The sequence below is a fragment of the Condylostylus longicornis genome, unplaced genomic scaffold (genome assembly GCF_029603195.1).
Source record: "Condylostylus longicornis isolate FDR11 unplaced genomic scaffold, ASM2960319v2 ptg000004l, whole genome shotgun sequence".
NCBI classification, from domain to species: domain Eukaryota; kingdom Metazoa; phylum Arthropoda; class Insecta; order Diptera; family Dolichopodidae; genus Condylostylus; species Condylostylus longicornis.
This window is the reverse complement of record NW_026577973.1, coordinates 14,237,885-14,260,131: the sequence shown is the minus strand read 5'-3', so window position 1 is coordinate 14,260,131 and position 22,247 is coordinate 14,237,885. Positions and strand designations below refer to the sequence as shown.

Below are 22,247 nucleotides of genomic sequence, written 5' to 3'. Positions count from 1 at the left end.
CCTAATAATATTGGCAAACCAGAAAAAGTTATTAAAAAATCTTATTGTGATTTTTTCCAAACGAAGTCAAATATTTTTTGTTTTTCATTTCAAAATATTTAAAATTAAAGAAAACTCAAAGCTATAAAAATTACTTTATAATGAAAAAATGTCTAAAATCCAAAGATTTAGAACTTTAAGTCTGGACTTTTCCTAAAATAACAAAAATTTGTCTCCATAAAAAATGTACAAAGTCTGTCCTAGACAAAACTCTCCTGTAAATTTTTTACATGTAATGTGTATTTAGAATGGGAGTTAAAATTACAAATGTATGATGTATATGTGGACTCGCGGAATATAGATATTTTTAATGCTATCGCAAGTGCAATGAATCATTGAAAAAGAAAATTGATATTAATTTTCATATTGTTAGCAGTATGAAGCGTGTCTGAAAAAGATACCAATAATCCCAAGGTTCGTAAACCCTAATCAAAATGTATGTAAAAATTTAACTTGTAAAAATTATCTTATACCTACTTCAAAAAAGTTATGCAATAGGATTTATGCATTTACGTTGCCGATAGGGTCTTAACCAGATATATACTTAGCCCTTATATCTTTTAAAGATTTAGCAAGAGTGTCGAAAACTTAGCTCATTCAAAACAGTTTAGACCAAAAAAAAAACAGATTTGAATAATCGACTTTAAAAAACTAGAACTAGCACACTTGTTCACTCAAGAAAAATTGAGTACTTTATTCCGAACACTTCACAGTAACACGCTCAAAGACAAAACATCATTTTTTAATACAATAATAGGTATGTGTAAACATTTATGTCAAAATTTTATAACAAAACTACGATAGTCTAAGAATTCAAGGTATATTTAAAAGTATCTTTTATTAAATTTTTCCGCAATTAACAAATAAGAAAAGCTAAAACTATAAAATCAAACTAAAAAAAAATAAAATTGCTAATTTTTTGATGCTTTACTTCTTGCTTTTATCTTTAATAGTATATTTGTCATATGTTTTTGTTGGATCATAAGGTTCCCAACGGCTAGCTGGGAATATATGTTTATTTCTTTCATACCAAGATCTAAGCAAAACTTTTCCAGCATGAGATTCCTCCTTTTCTACTGTAGCGTCGCTTATCATTCGAACGTCGTCATGCACATCAAATTGAAATAACGGTCCACTTTTACCCCTAGCTTTTGTTACGATAAAATCATAAAAGGTATAATGTTGTGGTAATATCAAATCTTCTTTAACGTACATTAATTGATCTGCCATAACTGTTTTCAATTCGCTAAATTCTTTTCTTAACATTTCTAAACATTTTTGCAAGAATTGATAAATTGAATTTCCTTTTTTCATGGTAACAGATCGCCTGTGACCAGACCCATCCCAGTAACTAAATGTAATGTTTATATCTTGATCTTTCAGAGCAGCTTGCTGAGCTACCCATTCTTGTCGTAATTCTTCTCTAACTCGATTTTCTCTTTCTTCTCTTTCGCGGTCTGGCAAAAATGATGTATCAACATCTGGATTTTTACGAATTTTTTTTAATGGTTTCTCATCTTTTATTTCTGTCCATTTTTTTTTTGTTATTTCTCTAATCTTTTCTTCACTTTCATATTGGTCATCTTCATCTAAGCTAAAGGATAGAGCTTGAATTTGCTTTTTCTGTTTGTTCTTTTCAGCTTGCTTTGCTTCAAGTGCTCTTAATTTCTCTCTGTCTTTTTCTTCTTTTTTTTGTGCCAATTTCTTTTCACGTTCTCTTACTATGTCCTCTTGCTTGGCTTTCATTTCGTCCAATGTAACCAACCCAATTGTGGAAGATTTAAGCTGTTGTTCAACTGCATCATAATGGCTAGCGAATTTGTTCTCTATATTTGCAATCCTTAAATCTTCTTCAATCTTTTTTTTGCGTAATTCAATTTCTTGTTGAGCAATTTCTCGCTTCTTCATCAATTGCATGGCTCTGCCAGCTTCACTGGCAGCGCCTTTATAATGAGCCATCTTTTCCTTTTATAAATTTACAAATATAATTATTTATCAATTTAAAAAAGTATACAAATATATGTATTTTATTGAATTGATTTTTATCTTATGTATGTATGTTGAAATTAATTTTGGAATGAATTTCTTGTTTGAAAATGAAATTTCTCAAAATGTCACTACGTTAAATATTGAGCTTGTTGATACCAGTTGATATACAGTGAAAATAAGCACATCCATATTGCTATTATTAGTCAGTTGTTTATTTGAAGGAAGGTTCCATGCCTTATAATCTAAGAACATTGACAGTCTAATTAATAATCATTAATACAAAAAATATCATCTTTAATGAATGTGACATCATTCCGAAGAAAGCATGAAATGATATAAGCAATTCTGATATAAGAATTCGCAAAAAAAACATAATTGTGAGATTTTTATTGTAATTATATTTTGTGTAACATATATGAAACATATTTCAACAATTGATGCGACAGTCGTCATGTAAACGTAGTTAATAATAGAAATTACTCTATTCTCACCAAATTGACTGTCAGATCTTTTAAAAGTAAAGTGCTGTTGCCATATTATATTCAAAATCTAAGACTAAATCTGCGATAAAATTTGATGAAAAGAAAATGCGTTACTAAATGTAAAAACATAAACAAAGCGGTGAACGACAACGGCGAAAGATTTTTGAAGAAAGAAGTTGGTAACCCAGAACAACAGTGGATCGGCGAAATCAACTGTACAATATTTTGAATATAATGTCGCGCATACGAGAAAATAGAAAATGTCAAACAACACCGCCAGCGGCAAAATAGTATCGAAAAGTTATTTTACCGCCGGTCCCAGATCGTTTAACTCCATAGCAAGGTTCGTCCAAATTTCCTTCAATATACTTTTATTGAGTCTGAACTTAACTCCACCACGAGCTTCCTCCGCATTGCTTTCCATTAGTTCTACTAATATTCAAACTAAAATTTATGAAATAGTACATTATGTACATATGTATATACAAATGCTACTTTTGTTTTGCCATAAAAAATCAAATATTTTTATTACATGCAATAGATGATACTTAGATAATTTTTTTTTTAATTACACTTAGCTCGTCATAGATATTTAAAAATTAAAAGTTGTTTTACTACTGATGTTTCAGCTTCTTTTCGCAATAAGTTGTATGCATCATAAAGTCTATAAACTGAAAACCTCAACAAAATTTTGAAAATTATTTCTAGTGACATATAATTTTTATTCACCTAGTTTTGACATTTCTCTCGAAACAATTTCATAATACCATTTAGGTTATTCGAGATCAATGGCCTTATTAATACCCATATGACCCCATAATATCCCGTTTACAACGCTTAAAAATTAACGTCAGAAATATATGTATGTATCTATGTATGTACATATTGTCTGAGCACAGTTCTGATTCGACTTAAATATATACTTATGTATGTATGTATGTTTAATGTTTGTCCGTCCGCCGGTCTGTCTGTGCATCCGTCCGCTTATCTGTGCCAGTAATAACTGAAGAACGAATTCCAATATAGCTCATATATATTTAATAAAAAATAAGAATTCAACAAGGAGTACATTTCCATAAAATACAGTGTACATTTTCGTCATATTGGTGATGCCAAATTTTGTTAGGAAATAGTTAATGTAATAAAAAAATAATAATCCTTAATCGTTAATTTTCTTAAGTAAATGCACTGGCTTTGTGCTAAATTTAACGTTGGAAGTAAACACGCTTCAACATTATTAACTTTTCTAAAATTTCGTCGCTTACTTCATTTTTATATTTCTGTAATAATTTTCTTTTTAAAATTATACATTGCTCATTATAAATAAAATGAGATTCATAAAGAATACTCAAAAATTCCACAAAAAATTTTGTATTTATTTCTGATTCAAAATTTCGTAATTTGTTTAGAATTTTAGATATAAAAATATTGTCTCAATAAAAGAAAATTCAACTTTGATGCTTTATTCAACTTTGAACTATATACAATATACATACATACATACATATGTACATATTATTAGCAAATTAAAAGATTTTTTTAATTTAACATTCTTTTTGGGTAAGTAAAGTCTATTTGTGGCCTGTTGTATCCTTAACGAGTATTTTGCAAACTCATTATTCTTGCATATAAGCTACAATATCATTTCTTTTGCTCATCGGTTATGAGCGTTCTTTGTTTTAGGGTGTTTTTAAAAATGCAGTTCTTAATCTTAGAACTGTAAAGCTTTAAAAGCTCTTCATTTAATTTATATATGAAGCTTCAAAAGCTTTGCAGTTCTTAGCTTAAGAACTGCATTTTCAAAAACACCCATAGTGGGTAGTGTGGAATGAGTCCGAGACTTATTTTTAGAATGTATACTACGGATTTTTTTTAAATTTCAAGTCAGAATAAATTCCGCCAAAAGAATCTAGAATTTTTTCTTTACTTCATTTTTCAACTACCCTGGACTTGGGAATTTCAAATTTAGGGTTTTCAATTACCTAATATGCTAATATCAAATAGAATATGTATTACATTGCACGTTATCGCATAAGAAAAAAATATTACCACTTGCAATTTAAGTACTTATGTAGCTTTCTGAAAATTTTATTATTCGTATTTAGTATTCTTTTTCATATGGTATATACTAATTTTCCTTATTCTTGTGTGAAACAAAAATTAAATAATTTTTAAAATTAAACTACGTACATATGTATGTATGTATATATAGTTATAAGTATTCTTATATTCAAGCAATTTTAAACAATAAGTATTGTTTTTTGTGTTACAAAAATTTGTGTAGAGATTAATTGAAGATATTAATTCTATTAATTTAAAATCTAATAATATATTATAATATAATAATATTTTAAACTACTTCCGACAAGAAACCTTCTGTGTCTTCAGTCACAATAGCATCAATATTATAAAAGGCAGCATGTAATGAAATCACAAAACATGAAGCGCCTAAAATATTAAATATGAGAAAATTTATTTAACTTTTAATAAAATGTTTTACCTATCACCCAAAATATAATTGCACCTGCCCCAGCTATGTATAAAACTGGTGCTGCGGCTATATTAACAATAATTCCCTGCTGATATGAATTAATTTGTCGGCCAAACACTTGAACGGTTGTATCAGCTTTTTTTATTCGATAAGTAATATAGAAAGCCCCGCATAAAACAATTAAAATTAACGGTGATGTAATACTAAAATAGTCAATATAAAAATTTTAAAACAAATCAAATACATATAGCTTACTTACAGGCAATATAGCATCAAAACGATGAAAACACATAAGTAATTGCTTTGAAAATATGCCAAATTTCTTATTAGTCTACCAGTAAGCCTTTGGAAACTTGCTATAGTTTTAAAATTTTGTGTGTTTAAAAATTCAGACCATGGACGCAATTGAACCCGAATCTGTTTTAATATTTCCAGTGGTGCTAAAGTAGACGACAAATTTGACATACTAATTTTAAAATTAATTTAATTTCTGTTTAGTAGTAGGATGAAAATTATACTTTGTAAAAGAAAATCCTCCTTTTGAGTTAGCTGGTGCCGGAGCTTCCATATCACCACTTACATCAACTTTAACATCCATTGTTTTTTTTTTTGAGATTACACTCTAGCAATTTTCTTTATTGATATATGTTGAAACGTGTTTCATGAAGTCAAAACAAATATAATTATTTATTTAAAATTTCCACGTCGAGAAATGACGTCTTATTCTAAAATCAAAATACAAACAATTTTAAACTAATCAAATTTTTTGTAACCTCATACATACATACATATATGTATATAAGATGTGTGTTAAGTATAATATATGTATTATATTCTGTTATAATTATGTACAATAGCTTTCGCTGTGAAAAAATTAAGATTTATTTATTATTTAAATTAGAAAAAAAGAAGAGTTCGTTTACTCTTAATAATTACGTTTACTTTTTTTTCTAAATTTACTGTTTAGATTAGTAACTTGTTGGTCTTATTTGACATTGACATCTATCTAAAATCTTGTATCATATACTGGGTTTATATGCAGCTTGAAGCCGACTTCAAACGGATTTCGAGTTCATTTTGGTTTATCAGATATAAGAAAATGCTTAAAAATTTTATGAAACTTTGCAAACTTTACAAAGTAGTATGCAAAGCGTCTGCTATTATAATTTTTGAGAAAAACGAGAGAAAACTATAACGTCAGCATTTTCTGAATGATTAAAGTTTTTTCAAGTGTTTTAAATTAAAATTTAATGTTTTAAAAATTTTTAAAATCATGAAGCTGCCAATATATATGTTTTTCTTGGTTATGTCTGAGGGTTTTATTTTTCAATAAACTCTTTTTCATTAACAATAAATTTCTTTTTTTTTCAAACTTTAACTGATTAAAAATAAAATAAATAAAGTGGATTCACAAATGGTTTTTATAAGTTTCACACTTTAAAAACCGAAAATCAACATTTTCTTTGTTTTGTATAACTAAAAAAATGTTTGGTTATGTCTGGTAAATATTTTGACATTCAACGTTTATTACCAAATTTATAAAGTTTCCGTCTTGTTTATTTTTTTTTAAATTAAAATGTTTTTCTTTTTGGGAAAACTTATGTCACGATTACATTTTTTTTAAAGAATCATTTATTTTTTGTTGTTTTTTTAGAAAAATTATGGTTTTTGCCTATTTTCATTTCGAGTTTTTTATACGAAAAGTTGACTAAAACCTAAACATAATATTTTTATACTAACATGAAATATGGAGTTTTCTGAACAACATATCAAAAATGCAAATTCAAATTTCAACTCAAAATTTTAACTATAATTTTGATTTAATGTATTTTCGAGTTTTTTCCGCATTTTTTTTTTGTACGGCCAGACAACATATCTGAGAGAATTGAGTAAAAAATGATAATACAGTGAATAAAAAAAAAATTTGGTGCCATATTTGTTAGTCTAGAATGCATAACTTAAAATAAAGTTAATAAAAATTTTATTAGATTTTAATTTAAATTTGCATTTATTTGATTTTAAGTTTTATAATTATGAAAGTGCTTTTAAAATTTTATAATCGTTGTAAAAGATGCGTCATTTTAAGTTGTCCCCTATATAAAAATAAACATAATAAAAAATTATAAAGAAACTTGTATAAGTTCGAAAGTTTCTGATTCGGTAGTTTAGGTAAATTAGCGAATTAGACTTACTAACAATTTGAAAATAATTTCTAATAAAACTATAATCATATACATACCTAAAAAAATTATATGGACTTTTTAATATACATTAGTGAGTAATAACCAAAATTATAAAAAAAAATTTTCACTTTTGTTAAAAAGGGAAAAGTTTTGGAGTCATTTTGTATCCGAAATTCAAAAAGTTAATGAAACAATGTCTCACATTGAAAAATGTTTTGCTAACACCATCGTCATCAACAAAAAGAGCATTGTAAGTAACACCCAAGACAGTGCAAAATATCAAAAAAAATATGTTCAATTGCACCTTATAATATTATAATATAAAAATATGTACATATATTTAATTCCAATTTATAAAATAAATTTATTCAAAGAGAAAAAAATTAATTAGTTTAAATTTTGTTTGTTTTTTTTTGCAGGTATTTTAAATAAAAATATGTTTTTAATTTTTACTTGAAAAAAAATTAAAAAAAAATTAAAATGTTTTTCTGCGAATTTTATGGATTAAATTTTGCGATCCAGATTCAGGAAGGCTGGATTTCCTTGTTGTAGGCCGATTTTGAGTAGCAACTCCCTACACAATTGTAATGTTGTGGTGTAAACGTAACATGCAGTACAGCTGACACTCAACCAGTAATGACATAAACGCAAGCGAATTATATACATATCGTATTAATTTATAAGTCCCATCCTATGAAATTTCATATGACTTTGACAAGTAAGTCACTTCGCGTAAAATAAATGAATAGAAATGAACACAATCAAAACAAAAACTTTCATAGCTAAATAATATACTTATTCTTACATTGAAAAATATTTGGATTTTAAAACCGCGTAGAAAATTATGGTAGACGACAAAATTAGCATTAATTTTGCGTGTCAAAGGTGCTTGCAGCCTATTGTTTTGGACGACAGTTTTGAAAATATTAGCATTCATGACCATGCAGAATTGGCTTGTAAGTAATTAGTCAGTATGAAAAAATCAAAAAGACTAATTGATATCTTATTCTAGTGCCAATTTTTTCAAATACTGCCCCAGAAATTGATACCCAAGATGAAAACAGCTACGACCATTTCATTCCCCCTTATATGACAGATTCAATAAATGGTAACAACGGTTTTATGGTCGTTTCTGATGGAAGGGAAAATCAAACATTAAGCTCAGCACTAAAAGTTAAAGCAGACCTTTTTGATTTCTTATCTTCAAATTCAGAAATTGACCATCCTTTATGTGATGAATGTGCTGACTCCCTTTTAGAATTAATGGATCGCCAATTAAAAATTGCTGAGTCTGAACTAGAGGATTATAAAATTTATTTGAAAAAACTTGAAAGTAGTGAGGAAAATTTAGACTTAGATGAATTACAAAAAGAACTTACAGATTTAGACGAAGAAGAAAAACGTTTATTAGATGAATTAAGTAAGTTGAGAACTAACGAGGAATCTATTAAAGCGTCTATAAAATTTCGTGAGGAAGAGAAATCCCAATTAGATGAGCAAGAAGCTACTTACTGGAGAGAATACACAAAACATAGGCGTGATTTAATGTGCACTGAAGATGACAAAAGGAGTTTAGAATGTCAAATAGTGCATGGTCAAAATCAGTTAGATAAATTAAAGAAAACGAATGTTTTTAATGTTACATTTCATATATGGCATCATGGCCACTTTGGCACTATTAATAATTTTAGACTGGGGAGATTGTCTTCAGCACCAGTGGATTGGAGTGAAATAAATGCTGCCTGGGGACAAACAGCTTTGCTTTTGTGCGCTTTGGCCAGAAAAGTTAACTTGACATTTAAAAGGTACAAAATTGTTCCATATGGCAACCATTCGTATGTTGAAGTTTTAGGAGAAGGTAAAGAGCTTCCTTTGTATGGAACTGGGGGTTTTAAATTTTTTTGGGACACTAAATTTGATGCTGCAATGGTAGCGTTTTTAGATTGCTTAAGCCAATTTAAGGAAGAAGTGGAAAAAGGGGATACTGGATTTTGTCTACCTTATAAAATGGATAAAGGAAAAATAGAGGATTCTTCCACTGGGAATTCATATTCAATAAAGTACATTATTAAAAATAATATTTCAATTTTTAAAAAATTAATAAAATTTTAGAATTCAATTTAACTCTGAAGAACAATGGACAAAGGCCCTTAAATTTATGCTAACCAATTTAAAGTGGGGGGTGGCATGGGTTTCCTCACAGTTTACCGAAGAAAAATTAGAAACACCTAAAGTGTAAAAACATACAAAATTAAAATCCCTTTGTAAGTTGTGATCATTTAATATATTAGGTTTAATGAAATGTAAGTATGTATTATGTATCTAGATGTACCTATGTAATATTTTAAAAAAAAATAATTCATAGGTACATACTTATATAAAATTTGCTTTTTATTTAAAAGAAATTATTGGAGTTTTTAAAATTTTTTGTAATATAGATTTTCTCATTTTTTATAACAGTAAAGTATAAACAATTGTTTATTATTGTAATAGTACAATTGTTATCGGCAAAAGATATACGGTAATATGTTATTGTATTAGATATTTTAATAGGACTAATTAAAATTTTAGAAGGACAAAGAAAATTATATGCATTATAAACTGCAACGAATTGAATAGGAAATCGGTCTTATACGAAAATTATTTTATAATAATTAATTCACAAAATTTTACAAGACGTAAATTTTTATTGAGTAAAAAGTGTAGCTTTAAAAAATTAGAATGGTAAAACATTTTAAACAAAGAAGTTTATCTTTAAAAACTTACATCATAATAAAATTTAATAAATATTTACACAAATTGGTAAACATATGTATGTATGTATACTATTTTGTTTCTAAAATAATCTGAATTTTCTTAAAAGCATCGTTCAAGCTATCAACAAAGGCTTTTCCATCTCTTTGACCTTCATATGATGTGACAACTGCTCCACATTCATCATTTTGAATTGAATATCTGGATAACAATAGAAATTTCATAAAATTGTAAACCTTTTTTTTCTAATGGCTATCTTACCCGATTCCTAGCCCGTCTTCAACAACTGGTCCAAAAGAGCCTGCAAGTAAAGCCGGCGACCCTAGAGTACTTGTTGATATAATATTGTAATTCATTATTTGATATGCAGAGTCTTGGTATAAGTTAGGTATTTTCATATCATGAAGTTCTGCTACATGCTTTAAACCGAATAAATGACGATCAAAACCTTGTCCCATTGCAGCTTCTTTAGTTAATTCATTATGTTTTTGGGAACATTTTTGTATCAGTAGTCGTAATTCATTATTACTAAGCCTTTCATTTGGTTTAGTTCCAACAATTGAGTCACAAAAGTTTTTAGTTTCAATTGTACATGGACGCATCGTTTCTGTACGTCCATGACGAAATGCTGCTGTACTACAAGATTCATATGTTCCAACATATTTTCCAAATAATTGACGATAAGCTAATTGAAATGCCAATTGTATAATAGCGTCTGGGCTAACATTATTTGCCTTACATAACTTTTTATTTATATGAGGATTTCTAGTAAATGCGATATTTAAAGATGATACCACATTATTTAAACTATTACGGGTTTCTTCTACTCCCTTTTTTATTTGATCATCTAAATCAAATTCTAAGGAACGAATGGATTTTTGTTCACTATCATTTAAATGTGCAGTTGTATTTGGATGAACAAACGGTGATTCGGTTATTTCTTTATAGATTTCATTGAAGTATCGTAAAATACAAACGCCATCACCCCATGAATGCTCAAAATTAACTGCACTGATACCATCTTTACCGACAAACACAGAAAAACTTTTGTCAAACCACCTATTAATACCATCTCCAACTAAATAATGCTTAACGAGTGGTATAGGATCGTTGTGATCGTATTTTGTATTTACGTCTAGACATAGACAAAATAGAGCTGAATCAATCAATTTCATTGAATTTTCGTTTTTCGAACTAATTTTAGTCAAATGATACCTTAACATAGCCCACTTATCTCTATTACCAGCGGTTAATATTCCAATTGGATAATCTGGTTGAAGTATATTTTTCGATCTCAAAACTTGTTTGATTCTTCCTAATATAACATTTGGTGACTCAATATTTCCTAATATGTAAGCAATACAAGTAAAATAAATTTCATATTGATACTTATTACATGTAAGTGATTTATAAAAATAAATTTAGTCAATCATAACACATTCAATTTTTAATAAACTTTAGTGGCTAAACACAATTACATAAAAATATTTAATTGTGTTTAATCAAAATGCTAAAAGGTTAACACTACTTAATATGAAACATTATTATTTCGTCAGGTTTATCATAAATCTGTTATTTTAAAGTGATGAAGCATTATTGAAAAGTTTCCAAGGTTTCACTATAAAACTTTAATTTTAAAAACTTTTTGTTCACTTTCATAAAAACATTTGTACAATTTTTAGTTTTTACAAAAACAAAATGAAACTTACCATCTTCATCAATTACGTCAACTGCATAAAAATTTCCATTTAACATCACTAAAATGTGGCGTGATGGTGTAGGACTTACAAAAATTCTATCTTTATCTAATTCTGGAATTCGAGTTGCATTAAACATCCCTTTGTATTGACTCATATCTAGTGGAAAAGCTTTAAATGCATATGCGACATATGTTGCTATTGAAACTGGCGCAATTTTAGTAATTTTTCTAAATAAATCCGTATCACTTTTTTTAGGGTTTAAGTGAAATATTTCTGGTTCTAAGTTTTCTTGCATCAAAGATTTATAAAAACGTAGAGTACTGACTACAATATTAGCTGCACGTATAAGTATATTATTGTATTCAGGTCTGGTATCTTGTTTCATTACTATTAAAGGATTATAATTTATTGGTAAAGAACGCCTATCTCTTAAATACATATCAAACCATGGTTCCGATATATAACTTGTGTGCTTGTTTTTTGAATCTCTGTCTTTTAAAATTTTCTGTAATTGCGGGCCAGATGAAATTTTAAACTTTTCAACAACATCTTGAGTTTTTCGGTAGCCTTCATCGATTAAAAGTGGTTTGACAGATTTTAAATATCTCTCACAAGTTTTTTCTATAGTTGGGATAGGTAATCTAGGCAATGATGGCTGAAAATACATCGATGGTAACATAGAATTTTGTAAAAATTGATATTCTGGGTTGCAATGCTCTCTTGTTCTTGTAGAATATTTATTATTTAAATACAAATGAGGTCGACTGCAAAATTTCGAGTGAAATTTGAAATGATGAAAGCATTTCATTTTACTTGTGTTAATTTATTTGAATTGAGTGCTAAAATTGCTAATTGTGTTTTTAATTATATTATGGAATATAAGCGGAAACAATTCCAAATATATTTTTTTTAAATTTTATCGTTTTATATTATCTAATCATTAAATTGTTAAGGTGTAAACCAATCAACCCTGCAAAAATTTAAAATGAAAATTATTATATTTGTTTGTTCAATTATTTATACTTTTATGTCATTTTATATTTACTTTTATGTAATAATAGCATAAGCGTATAAGGCTAATCTAAGTGGTGAAAACATCATTCGTTATATATACATGGTAATCATTCACGCTCAATTCATCTACTACATACACATGTAGTTTTTACATATTTAGTCAAATTTATATTCAGTTTAATTTTCTTTCTTTTCTCTTTTCAAATGTCCGCAAGACCAAGTTTGCTAACATAACTCTGTTAGAAAGTTTACACAACTAAATGTTCCTAATTAGCAATTGAAACAAACGGATTGAATAGATTCACTGATTTCTAATTAAAAAAAAAAACTATGTTTGGTTAAAATGGTTTTCTTTTAATTTCTTTTTTTTTTTTCAAAAATTCTGAAGAAAACCTTTAATCAGAAAACTTTGAGCATATTTTTCAAAGTAATTAGATAAGTAATTATTTTTTTTCAAGTTTAAATCATTAGTCTCCATCATCATTCACTCCAATTACAACCACATGCCATTTACTATGCTTGTTATTTTTAAAATCTTTAATACTTTTTTTCAAATAATCATTGCATCGCACCCACTTTATAAAAAATTGACAAACTTTACATGAAACAACAAAATTTATGTAAAAAAATAATTTTTAATGTTATGATCTCATTGAACAATTTTTATAATTATCGAGTCACTTAATATTAATTTTTAAGCTTATAATGTAAATGTGCCAATTATAAAGTATTTAAAAAATATATAGAGTGGCAAAGTATAAAATTGATTGGTTATTTAAATAAATTTTCTCATAAAATTAAAGATTTTCCATGATAATTTTTATGTATTTTGCCACTCATTTCATTAATGGTGTTATAGTCGATTTTTTATACCATGAAATCGAAAAGCAAAAATTGAATGTGTTTATCACAATATCATAACTTTAATGTAAAGTTGTGATTATAATTTTTGATTTCTTGTGCTGTTTAGTATGAATTTCAATCTTATAATTTGGTTTGCCTGAACTGGCAAAAGAGGGGATGAATTAAGCCACTTTTTTGTGCCAGGTTATATGATATAACAAGGAAAAAAATTTAGCACTAAAATACTGAATATAAAATATTTTTTAGCTAACAAGTATAATTAAATGAAATAATAAAGGTAAAGAAACTCAAATGGAAAAGTATTTTCAAAAGAAGAGGTTTTCTGCTATACTTTAATTTTAAATACAAACAAGAGTACAATCATAATTACTAAACCTAACCCATAGGCCAAGAATTTATATGTTTTTTGTTTTTGTTCCAATGACCTTTTATAGTTATTATTAAAATTAGCATTCTGCCATGCTAACACTGATTGAGCAGAGCCGCCACATGTTTTATTACTATCCATTGAATCGTTACTTCTTATATCTGTTGCGAGGCTAGAATTTGTAGTACGCTTTCGTATATCCCTTTTTTGGGAACTGGAATGGGGTTGTTTTTCATTGATCCTACGAGGTATTCTCTCTTGAAGTGTTGAGAATAAACGTTCATAATAGTTTTGTAAGCCATTGAATGCAGCATTTTCAATCATGGATTGAAATGGCCATACAGATCTTGTAAAAATTATTTTATAGGAAACAAAGATTGAACTTTCATATTCCGTTATTTTTTTAAAGCAATTATGTACATATACTACAAAACAATCACCCTTTATTGTTTCCATTTTAGTTTGTATTCTGACTGAATATAATTCATTTGGAACACTACATTCCAGTAATTCATAACTATTGGTTACCCTAGCTTTGTGTCCGAAATTTGGTGGGAGAGAATATGCGACTTTTTTTGTCTTTCTTATGGATTCTGAATTTCCGAACCAGTTTGAAGATACTATATCAACGTAACCTAAACTTTCATAGAAGTTTAACATAAATTCTGAATTCTCCAAAATCAAGTCATACAAATTGTCAACATTCATTGAAATTACATTGTCCCATAACACTGCTTCATCATGAAATGATACACATTCAACAGCAGAATAAAAATCCTCAGATGATGATGAGCACGAATCTGACATGATTATGTGATATTGAAGTTTAAACCAACTGTGTATAAAAATAATATCTCGTTAATAAATCAGTACATCCGATATTATTACAAGTTTTATTTAGAATATTTAATTTTTCTTTTATTTTTTAAATATTTTTTTGAGCAAGCTTAAAAAAAGAAAAAAATATAATAAGTTGCAACATAGTTACATTTATGATTGTACGTTTCGTTTTAGATCAATATTATTAAGCGCAGATTTTCGAATGAATGACTTGCTGCAAGAAAATTTATGTTTTTGTTATTGATTAATTATAGTATTATACAATATACTTTATAACCGTTGATCATCAAATTGATTGTACAATATACTTCACAACCGCTTTTACTCGTCATCAAATTGTTTGCCAGTCAAACAATTGACTTTCAAAACATCTAAGTTTACTAATAAATTTTAAAATAAAGAATCTTGTGATTCTTTTCTTGATCATTATAGACATGCATAAATTGCAAAAATATAAAACAATTTTCAAAATTTAAAACAATCCTTATTCAAGGAAACCAAGGTACAAAGGAAATACGTAGGTATTAGTGTAATTATGTTTTAAATATCTTTTCTTCAAAAATTACAAGCAACTCACATTATCACTATTATTTCAAAGTAAACCCTTATAATGAAATACAAAATTGAAATAAAAATAAAGCGTTTTAATTTGCGTTGTTTCATTCTTACGGTTAATAAAGGGCTTAATTAAAGGTTCAGGACCTAGTGTCTCTATTATTATTTAATTTTTATTTTAAAAATATAAAGGTGACACTAAAAAATTACACATTTATATACTCACTAAAACGAAAAATATCAAGAGCAAATCAATTTATTGGATAAAGTTACTATTGAAATATTTTTTATTTTATCTTATAGGTTAACATTGTACTTTGATATTGGTTTCATAATATGCACATAGTTTTGATTAAAATATTGAATAATTCTCAAAATAAAAACATTGTATGAATTTAGAATGTGGTTCTTTATTTTAAAACATAAATTTCAATTTTTAATCATAAAATATTTTTGCATGCTTTCATCAATTTGCTTTGAAAGGGTATTAGCTTTTTCTAATAAATTTTCAAAATCGTTATAATGAGAATTTAAGGATAAACAAAAATTTTCCGTTTCTTGTAACGTATGTAATTTTTCATCTATAATTTGAAAATGATTTGCCTCATGGTGAAAATCATAATTGGTCTCAACAAAAACATATTTTTGTCGCAATCTTTGAATATGTGAGCTTAAATCCTCACTAAGCTTAATAATCCCATCGAATTTCAATTTACTGTTCATTTTAATATAGTCAACGAATATTCAAATCAATCTAATTTATTTTTGATACCCAATTTTTTATGATATAATTATGCATATAATTTACAAATTTAAAAGATTTGATTTAATAACAAATCTCATCTGGCAAAACAAATATTTTAACAGTTATTGTATATAACTAAGCTAAAATTTGTAGTCTGCAGTTAAGTAATACTGAAATATCCTTATTCTTTGTACTTTATTCTGTTATGATATAAAGCGTTTACTTTATTTCATTGTTTGATTTACTATATGTATTAAATCGTAGCAAAATGTATACTACTTACAAAAAATAGAGGTCTTTGATTGAGGTAGAGCAGTTGATATTCTGAAAAATTAAGAAAGAAAAAAAGTATTAGTTGTTTATTTTATTATAATTCTTAAATTTGGTTATTCTTTAATATATAGTCTTTAAATATCATATACTGTTGTGAAGTTGTGAGCTTTCTTAACAGAAAACTAAAGATGGAAAAAGTATTTTATTTAATTTACATATAAAATATGAAACTCAAATAAAGTTTTCTTATTAATTTTTATTGTATATTTATTTCTTTCTTTTGTCTTACTTATAATTATTAATCCATAGAATTATTGTAGTAAATGGAATACTAAAATACATACATATATTTGCATTTAATACACTTATTGAAATGCGATAACTTCATTTATATTATTATTTTTTCTATTATCTTAAAAAAAATACTCTTAATTTTTGTTCTATTAATGTTAAATTTCAGAATTTTAACTATTCATAATTTTCACAAATTTTTTTTTGCTATTTATTAAAACTCTGATCATGCATAATGAATTGCAACAATGTTACAGAACATAATAATTTTTTATCCTAGTTTATTGAATTAAAACAATTTCAAACGACTTTCACAAATATTACTTTTAATAATAATATTTCTGGAGGTTGTTTATTTATTATTGACTTTATATAAAAAGTAAAGAAACATATTGAAGAAGAATATTGGAAAGAAAAGTTGCACAATTCTTCAAGTTTTGAGCATGCTTCGGAACAATTAATAGTGTGCAATTAATTAGTATTTAACTAATTAAAAATATTCAATAAATTAATTTTATCACGATTTGAAAATTATATAATTGCTTCGACAGTAAACATGCGGTTAAACTTAACCGTACTTTATGGTGTATAGTTTCTTCTAGATTATCCAGAGATTTTACATCAAAAATACATACTCGTATTTGTTGCGCAAAGGTTTGTTATCAAAGGTTTTTTTACAAAAATTAATTGCAAAATTAAAAAAGCAAATAGCTTATTAATAACCGAAATCGAATCGTGAAAGTACGAATTGAAATCACATGTAACATGATAAAATGTAAAATTATAGATAATTTTCCTCCCCATGATTTGTTACTTCCTTTAACTTTAGTTGCGAAACTGAAGTGCAATAAAAAACGTTTATTTATATGGATTTCGAAAGGCACACCCTTCTTTTTTTTTTTTTGTAAATGGGTTGTTATACTTAATCTCTGGAAAAAGCTCCAATCTCGATCAAAATTGAAAAAATTGATCTGTGTGTATAAAGTAATTTTATAAGAATACGAAATCGCATCGAAATTTGAGTTTGATAAACAAAACAGAATTGACCGTTCTAAAAAAATTTTATGTATGCGAATACTAAAGTACAGTGTAACTTATAGTAAATTATACATATATGTATACAAATATTGATTACAACTATTTCAAAATTAAACTTTAATTATACATTTTTCATAGAAAATACAAACAAAAGTTCTTACATAGTTTTTCATTTTTGTTATCCCTTTTGTTCAAAAATATAAATTAAAAAAAAAATTTCTTTTAAAATTTGATAAAACATTTAATTATGTTTAAAATTTTATTTTCGGTAATTTATGTTTCTATTAAACTAATTATTATCTCATGCAACACGTTTTCTAAAATTTATTATAGTAAGTAACTCAAATAGCACTTATCTTTCCAATGTTTTCAATAACTTTGAATTATTTAAGTTATTTGTTGTTGCTTTTCTATATATTTATGTTTAGTTTACAATTCCTCTCCCAAATTTCTGATTTCTGTGTTATCAATACCAATATTTTCATTTTTTATTAAAGTTTGACAAACATTATTTACTTTGTTTAGTAACTCAATTGCTGTTTCTAATATTTTATGCCACTTCTCCATTTCAGTCTCGTGTAAAATTTCCTGTTGTCTTAATAGCTTAATCCAATCATCATGATTGTTTGGTAAATTTTTAAAGTTGGATAAATTAGGAATATTTATGTTATTTTTCTCATTATTATTTAAATTATTAATATTAGGAAATTTAATATCAGTTTTTTCCAACTTATACAGCCTCATTAATAATATTATATTAAAAATAAATAACAAAATTAATAATATCAAAACAAATATTGATATACGTTTATATGGGTTTGACAAGCGACCACCACTAACCACATTTAGTACTTTAGTTGAAACTAATTCTGAATTAATTGAGTTTGGTGTTATATCGTCATTTAACTTTGTTGTTATCGTCGAACCTCTTTTAGGTCGCCTACGACTTTTCGCTTTTGCCGGCGGTATGCAATATTCATTTTGTAATGCTCGTCCTAATGCACTATAAAAATCCTCTAAGCCAGCCCACGTGTTTTTTTCAATAAATCCTTTAACCGGACCCCATATTTTCTTATTATATTGTATCTGAGCATGAACCGACAACATTGTATGATCGTCTACTGTTTTAACAAGACAATAGTGTAAGTGGACTTCAAAACTGTCAGCATATGGAATACCAGCATTTGTACTTTGGATATCAATTGAATATAACTCCCCCGGTTTACTGCATTCTCGCATCTTTTGAAATTCGGTAACATTCGAACTTTTCGGTCCAATGCCAGTTAAAGCTACAGTTAAATTTACGGTTCGTGTTTTTATACCATCATCGCCTTCCGCCCAGTTGCCATGGACGATATCAGATGATTTTCTAAGTGTATGAAAGTCTTGAAGAAACTTAGATTTAGAAAATAACATATCAAATAAAGCATCTACTTTTATTGGGAGTATAGCATGAATTAATTGACGTCCTTCGTGCAGCGATGTACATTCCGTTGTACTAACAAATGGAATACTTTTGCTTTGGTCGGAATCACTAGAATCAGACATATCAGTCGGAATTTGCTCCGAATCTTTTGTTGAACTATCATCGCGTTGTTTTTTTGGAATTTTTCTTTTTGGTTCATTTCCGGGCACAGTTGATTTACTGCCATCTTCAGTTGTTTTTTTGTTTTCCATTTCTTATGTAAATTAATATGGTTGGTTGAAATATTTGCAACACGTTTATTGTGGGTGATTAAAGCGAAGAAGTTAAATATTCCTAATGAAGTTTTTGAATCAAATTTTCTTAATAACCAACAATATTTTTGTTTTTTTTTTTTTTATAATAGAAAATTTTAATTTCTGTTAACTTAAAATTGTTCTTAACGTGAGTTTTAAGTTTTGGTGATGTTCATATTCAATAAGTTTATAGAACAAATTCAAATCCTGATAGTTACATTTCCTCATTTCCAGCTGCAGCTGCGTTTTGGAGCTTTTATTTTTTGATATTCGTTATTAAAATATATTTTAGAACACTTTATGGCCTACTCCCTGTGCTTTATTAGAACATCATTCACAAAATACTGTCAAATAATAAGTGCTGCATGTTAAGGGAGGACCTGTTTCAATACGAAAAAAAAAAACAAAGAGTAACGAAATATTTTTCATTTAAACTTTCATATAAGATTCGTTTTATTGAAAAATCTTTTAATAACACATAAAGTATCTTTTAATCAAGTTATTAAAATCAAACAAACTAAAAACTTATAAAATAAATTACATACTTAAAATATGTGCATAAACAAAAACGAGTGCAATAAACGAAATTTTTACAAGGTTTAAAAAACTTTTTATTTTCGGCTAAGTGCAAAATACAAATTTTTTAATATTATTCACTTAAATAAGAACGTACTAAGCCGTACCTAAGTACGGAGTTTTAACAATAATTGACAAAGCGTCATATACTGTATTATATCGAAAGTTCTTAACGCCAATAACGTTAATGGAATAATATCCTTTCCTTCTTGTATGCCATAATGCACGAATACATTTTCAAACCCCTTAAATAAGGTAGGCGTAAAATAGTTTGAAAATACTAAACTTAAAAAAAAACATTACATTATAATATATGAGATTTTTCTACTTTATTTCTAGAGCTATGTATTTTATCGAAACTCAGTCGTTGGATTGAATTAAATTTTCGATAAAAAAAATACAAGACAGGTAAATATTGTTTTGTTCCAAATTTCTATAAAATTAAGCAAATTAGCATTAAATATAAAATAATAATTTATATGGTCTATAAATTTGGGTGTATATATGAATAGCAAGCAGTAAAGTAATCAGTCGAGATTATTTTATCAAATTTATATATTGCAAAAATATTTTATTAGATAAAATTTTATAGAACTCAAGAGCGGACTTAACAAAATGTCCCCCCTTCGAACTACTTATGTGACACGTTGCAAGTAGAAATTATGATTATTTGACAGTAACTTATTAACTAATCTTGTATTCTGTAATATAATTTCTATTAAAGCAAGCTTAACTTAAAACAAAAAAGCAAACATTTCTATTTCTTATGCTAGAAGATATACATAATAGAACAAATTTTAAAATGTCTTTCCGAATTTTTGTTGTAACTTTTGAAAATAAAATGTACAAACTCACATTTAATAAGTAAACAAAGATTTAAAGAACTAACCACAATATTACCTTTAAAAGTATTTTAAAATACTTCTGAGCATTAAATAAATCTTTAGTGATGTATTTAACTTCTTTCACACTATTTTTACAATTTTTTTAATTCGTACTTTGCACCCAATATTTTTAATGCTTAAACTTTGTTTTAGCAACTTCAGTGACAAGACAAGACAAAGTAATTATGATTTACCGTGTCTAGTGCTGCCTATAATACATATACATTACAGTTTGAAACCAATTTGTGTTTCCGTTTTAATTTTTCAAATAACAGTAGATAACAATTTTTCAATAACGATAACACTTTCCAGAATGAGATAATTTAGACATCGAAACCTAGTTTTGATTTTCAGTACAAGCAACATATCTTACTGAATAATAAACTTTTCCTGGTGAACGTATTTTTTTTTTATAAAAAATTATTATTCAATTTTTTACTTTTTGAACATATCCTTTAAAATTGCAAAAAAAAAAAATAATTATAAATAACTTAGTTATTTTTTAATTAAATTATTGTAAAAGATTTCCTCAAAGCTTATTATTCTTTTATTAATAAGTTATTCTACATTCTTTCTTTTATATGATTTGTCTGAAAATGTAGCAAATTAGCGGATTTGCAGGAATTAGTATTTAAATGAGTTGTTCTTTATTTCTTGTCTCGTGAAGAGGTAAAGAAAATTTTAAAAGCCAAGTATTTCCTAAGAAAATTAAAAATTGATAGCGCTGAAAGTTGCCAAAATTTATAAATTAGAATTAAATGTAGGATAAATAATGACTGTTTAAATGTAGGATAAATGATGACTGTTTACATATCAGACAGAAATTTTCTGATGACACTCAGACTTTACATTTAAATCTAATAAATTTACTACAAAAATTATACCAAAAACAAAAACGCTGGAGGATGTTACCCCAAAAAATGAATTGTCGTCATTTTACTTTTAAAAAACTGAGATTAAATCTGATGAGAATATAGTAATTTTTATTTGATGTCAAAAAAAATCTGCATAGATCATTTATTTTGTGCAACGTGCTTAAAAGTTTATAAGTTACTTCCAAATAAGACAGCTGCAAGAAAAATTACGCTTTCATTCCATGCAACTACATGATGGTACATGAAATATACAGGGACTACAATTTTTAAGTAAAACTTTGTATTTGAATTTATTGTCGGTCAAAACAAACGAATTTGATTATGCAAACAATTTTTTTTAAAACTTTTTTAGTAATATGCATATTTTAAGAACAAAAATTGAAATAAATAAAGCTTTATTAAAAAAAGATAATAAAATTGCAAATAAATTTACATACATACTCATATAAGCTTCACATTACCAGAACTTGAAACAACTAGTTTTTCAGTATTTTAAAACTAACACGGTCTAATATGGAAATGAGCAATTGAATCTCTAATTGTAAGAGTGTGATAACTAATTTTATTG

At 26.7% G+C, this 22,247-nt stretch overlaps 4 protein-coding genes across 6 annotated transcripts; 1 reads left to right on the top strand and 3 right to left on the bottom strand.

Annotated features, from left to right (window-relative positions):
• Positions 1 to 843: 843 nt before the first annotated feature.
• On the bottom strand, positions 844 to 2,201 carry LOC129611211 (protein FAM50 homolog). Its single transcript, XM_055524212.1, has one exon. The coding sequence runs from the start codon at positions 1,996 to 1,998 to the stop codon at positions 967 to 969; it is 1,032 nt and encodes a 343-aa protein (XP_055380187.1). The 5' UTR covers positions 1,999 to 2,201; the 3' UTR covers positions 844 to 966.
• Positions 2,202 to 3,948: 1,747 nt separating this feature from the next.
• On the bottom strand, positions 3,949 to 5,977 carry LOC129611347 (prenylated Rab acceptor protein 1). Of its 2 annotated transcripts, XM_055524445.1 has the most exons (6): positions 5,925 to 5,977; positions 5,790 to 5,864; positions 5,520 to 5,726; positions 5,261 to 5,467; positions 5,011 to 5,204; positions 3,949 to 4,958 (listed from the first exon to the last, which is right to left on the bottom strand). In XM_055524445.1, exons 3-6 carry the CDS (start codon positions 5,597 to 5,599, stop codon positions 4,861 to 4,863), a joined length of 579 nt encoding a protein of 192 aa, XP_055380420.1. In that variant the 5' UTR covers positions 5,600 to 5,726; positions 5,790 to 5,864; positions 5,925 to 5,977; the 3' UTR covers positions 3,949 to 4,860. The 2 variants fall into 2 exon arrangements, with proteins under 2 accessions (XP_055380420.1, XP_055380429.1); XM_055524454.1 differs by having other exon boundaries at positions 5,786 to 5,929.
• Positions 5,978 to 7,911: 1,934 nt separating this feature from the next.
• LOC129614263 (beclin-1-like protein) lies at positions 7,912 to 9,541 on the top strand. The gene is made up of 3 exons (XM_055528781.1): positions 7,912 to 8,140; positions 8,197 to 9,244; positions 9,297 to 9,541. The coding sequence occupies exons 1-3, from the start codon at positions 8,029 to 8,031 to the stop codon at positions 9,421 to 9,423; spliced, it is 1,287 nt and encodes a 428-aa protein (XP_055384756.1). The 5' UTR covers positions 7,912 to 8,028; the 3' UTR covers positions 9,424 to 9,541.
• A 316-nt stretch (positions 9,542 to 9,857) lies between these two features.
• Positions 9,858 to 20,991, bottom strand: LOC129614254 (carnitine O-palmitoyltransferase 2, mitochondrial). Of its 2 annotated transcripts, XM_055528767.1 has the most exons (6): positions 20,821 to 20,991; positions 16,307 to 16,347; positions 12,684 to 14,718; positions 11,648 to 12,608; positions 10,200 to 11,283; positions 9,858 to 10,139 (listed from the first exon to the last, which is right to left on the bottom strand). In XM_055528767.1, the coding sequence occupies exons 4-6, from the start codon at positions 12,444 to 12,446 to the stop codon at positions 10,010 to 10,012; spliced, it is 2,013 nt and encodes a 670-aa protein (XP_055384742.1). In that variant the 5' UTR covers positions 12,447 to 12,608; positions 12,684 to 14,718; positions 16,307 to 16,347; positions 20,821 to 20,991; the 3' UTR covers positions 9,858 to 10,009. The 2 variants fall into 2 exon arrangements, with proteins under 2 accessions (XP_055384742.1, XP_055384732.1); XM_055528757.1 differs by lacking the exon at positions 12,684 to 14,718.
• Between the last annotated feature and the right edge of the window lie 1,256 nt (positions 20,992 to 22,247).

Excerpts from the sequence above, each read along its gene's own strand:
- LOC129614254 (XM_055528767.1), bottom strand. The coding sequence starts at position 12,446 with ATGAAATGCTTTCATCATTTCAAATTTCACTCGAAATTTTGCAGTCGA. Across the intron at positions 11,284-11,647 it reads TGACGTAATTGATGAAGATG|GAAATATTGAGTCACCAAAT; the intron begins GTAAGTTTCATT and ends CTTACATATTAG. Across the intron at positions 10,140-10,199 it reads GAAGACGGGCTAGGAATCGG|ATATTCAATTCAAAATGATG; the intron begins GTAAGATAGCCA and ends ATTGTTATCCAG.
- LOC129611211 (XM_055524212.1), bottom strand. The coding sequence starts at position 1,998 with ATGGCTCATTATAAAGGCGCTGCCAGTGAAGCTGGCAGAGCCATGCAA.
- LOC129611347 (XM_055524445.1), bottom strand. The coding sequence starts at position 5,599 with ATGGATGTTAAAGTTGATGTAAGTGGTGATATGGAAGCTCCGGCACCA. Across the intron at positions 5,205-5,260 it reads GTTTTGATGCTATATTGCCT|TATTACATCACCGTTAATTT; the intron begins GTAAGTAAGCTA and ends TGACTATTTTAG. Across the intron at positions 4,959-5,010 it reads AATTATATTTTGGGTGATAG|GCGCTTCATGTTTTGTGATT; the intron begins GTAAAACATTTT and ends TTAATATTTTAG.
- LOC129614263 (XM_055528781.1), top strand. The coding sequence starts at position 8,029 with ATGGTAGACGACAAAATTAGCATTAATTTTGCGTGTCAAAGGTGCTTG. Across the intron at positions 8,141-8,196 it reads TGACCATGCAGAATTGGCTT|TGCCAATTTTTTCAAATACT; the intron begins GTAAGTAATTAG and ends ATCTTATTCTAG. Across the intron at positions 9,245-9,296 it reads GGGAATTCATATTCAATAAA|AATTCAATTTAACTCTGAAG; the intron begins GTACATTATTAA and ends ATAAAATTTTAG.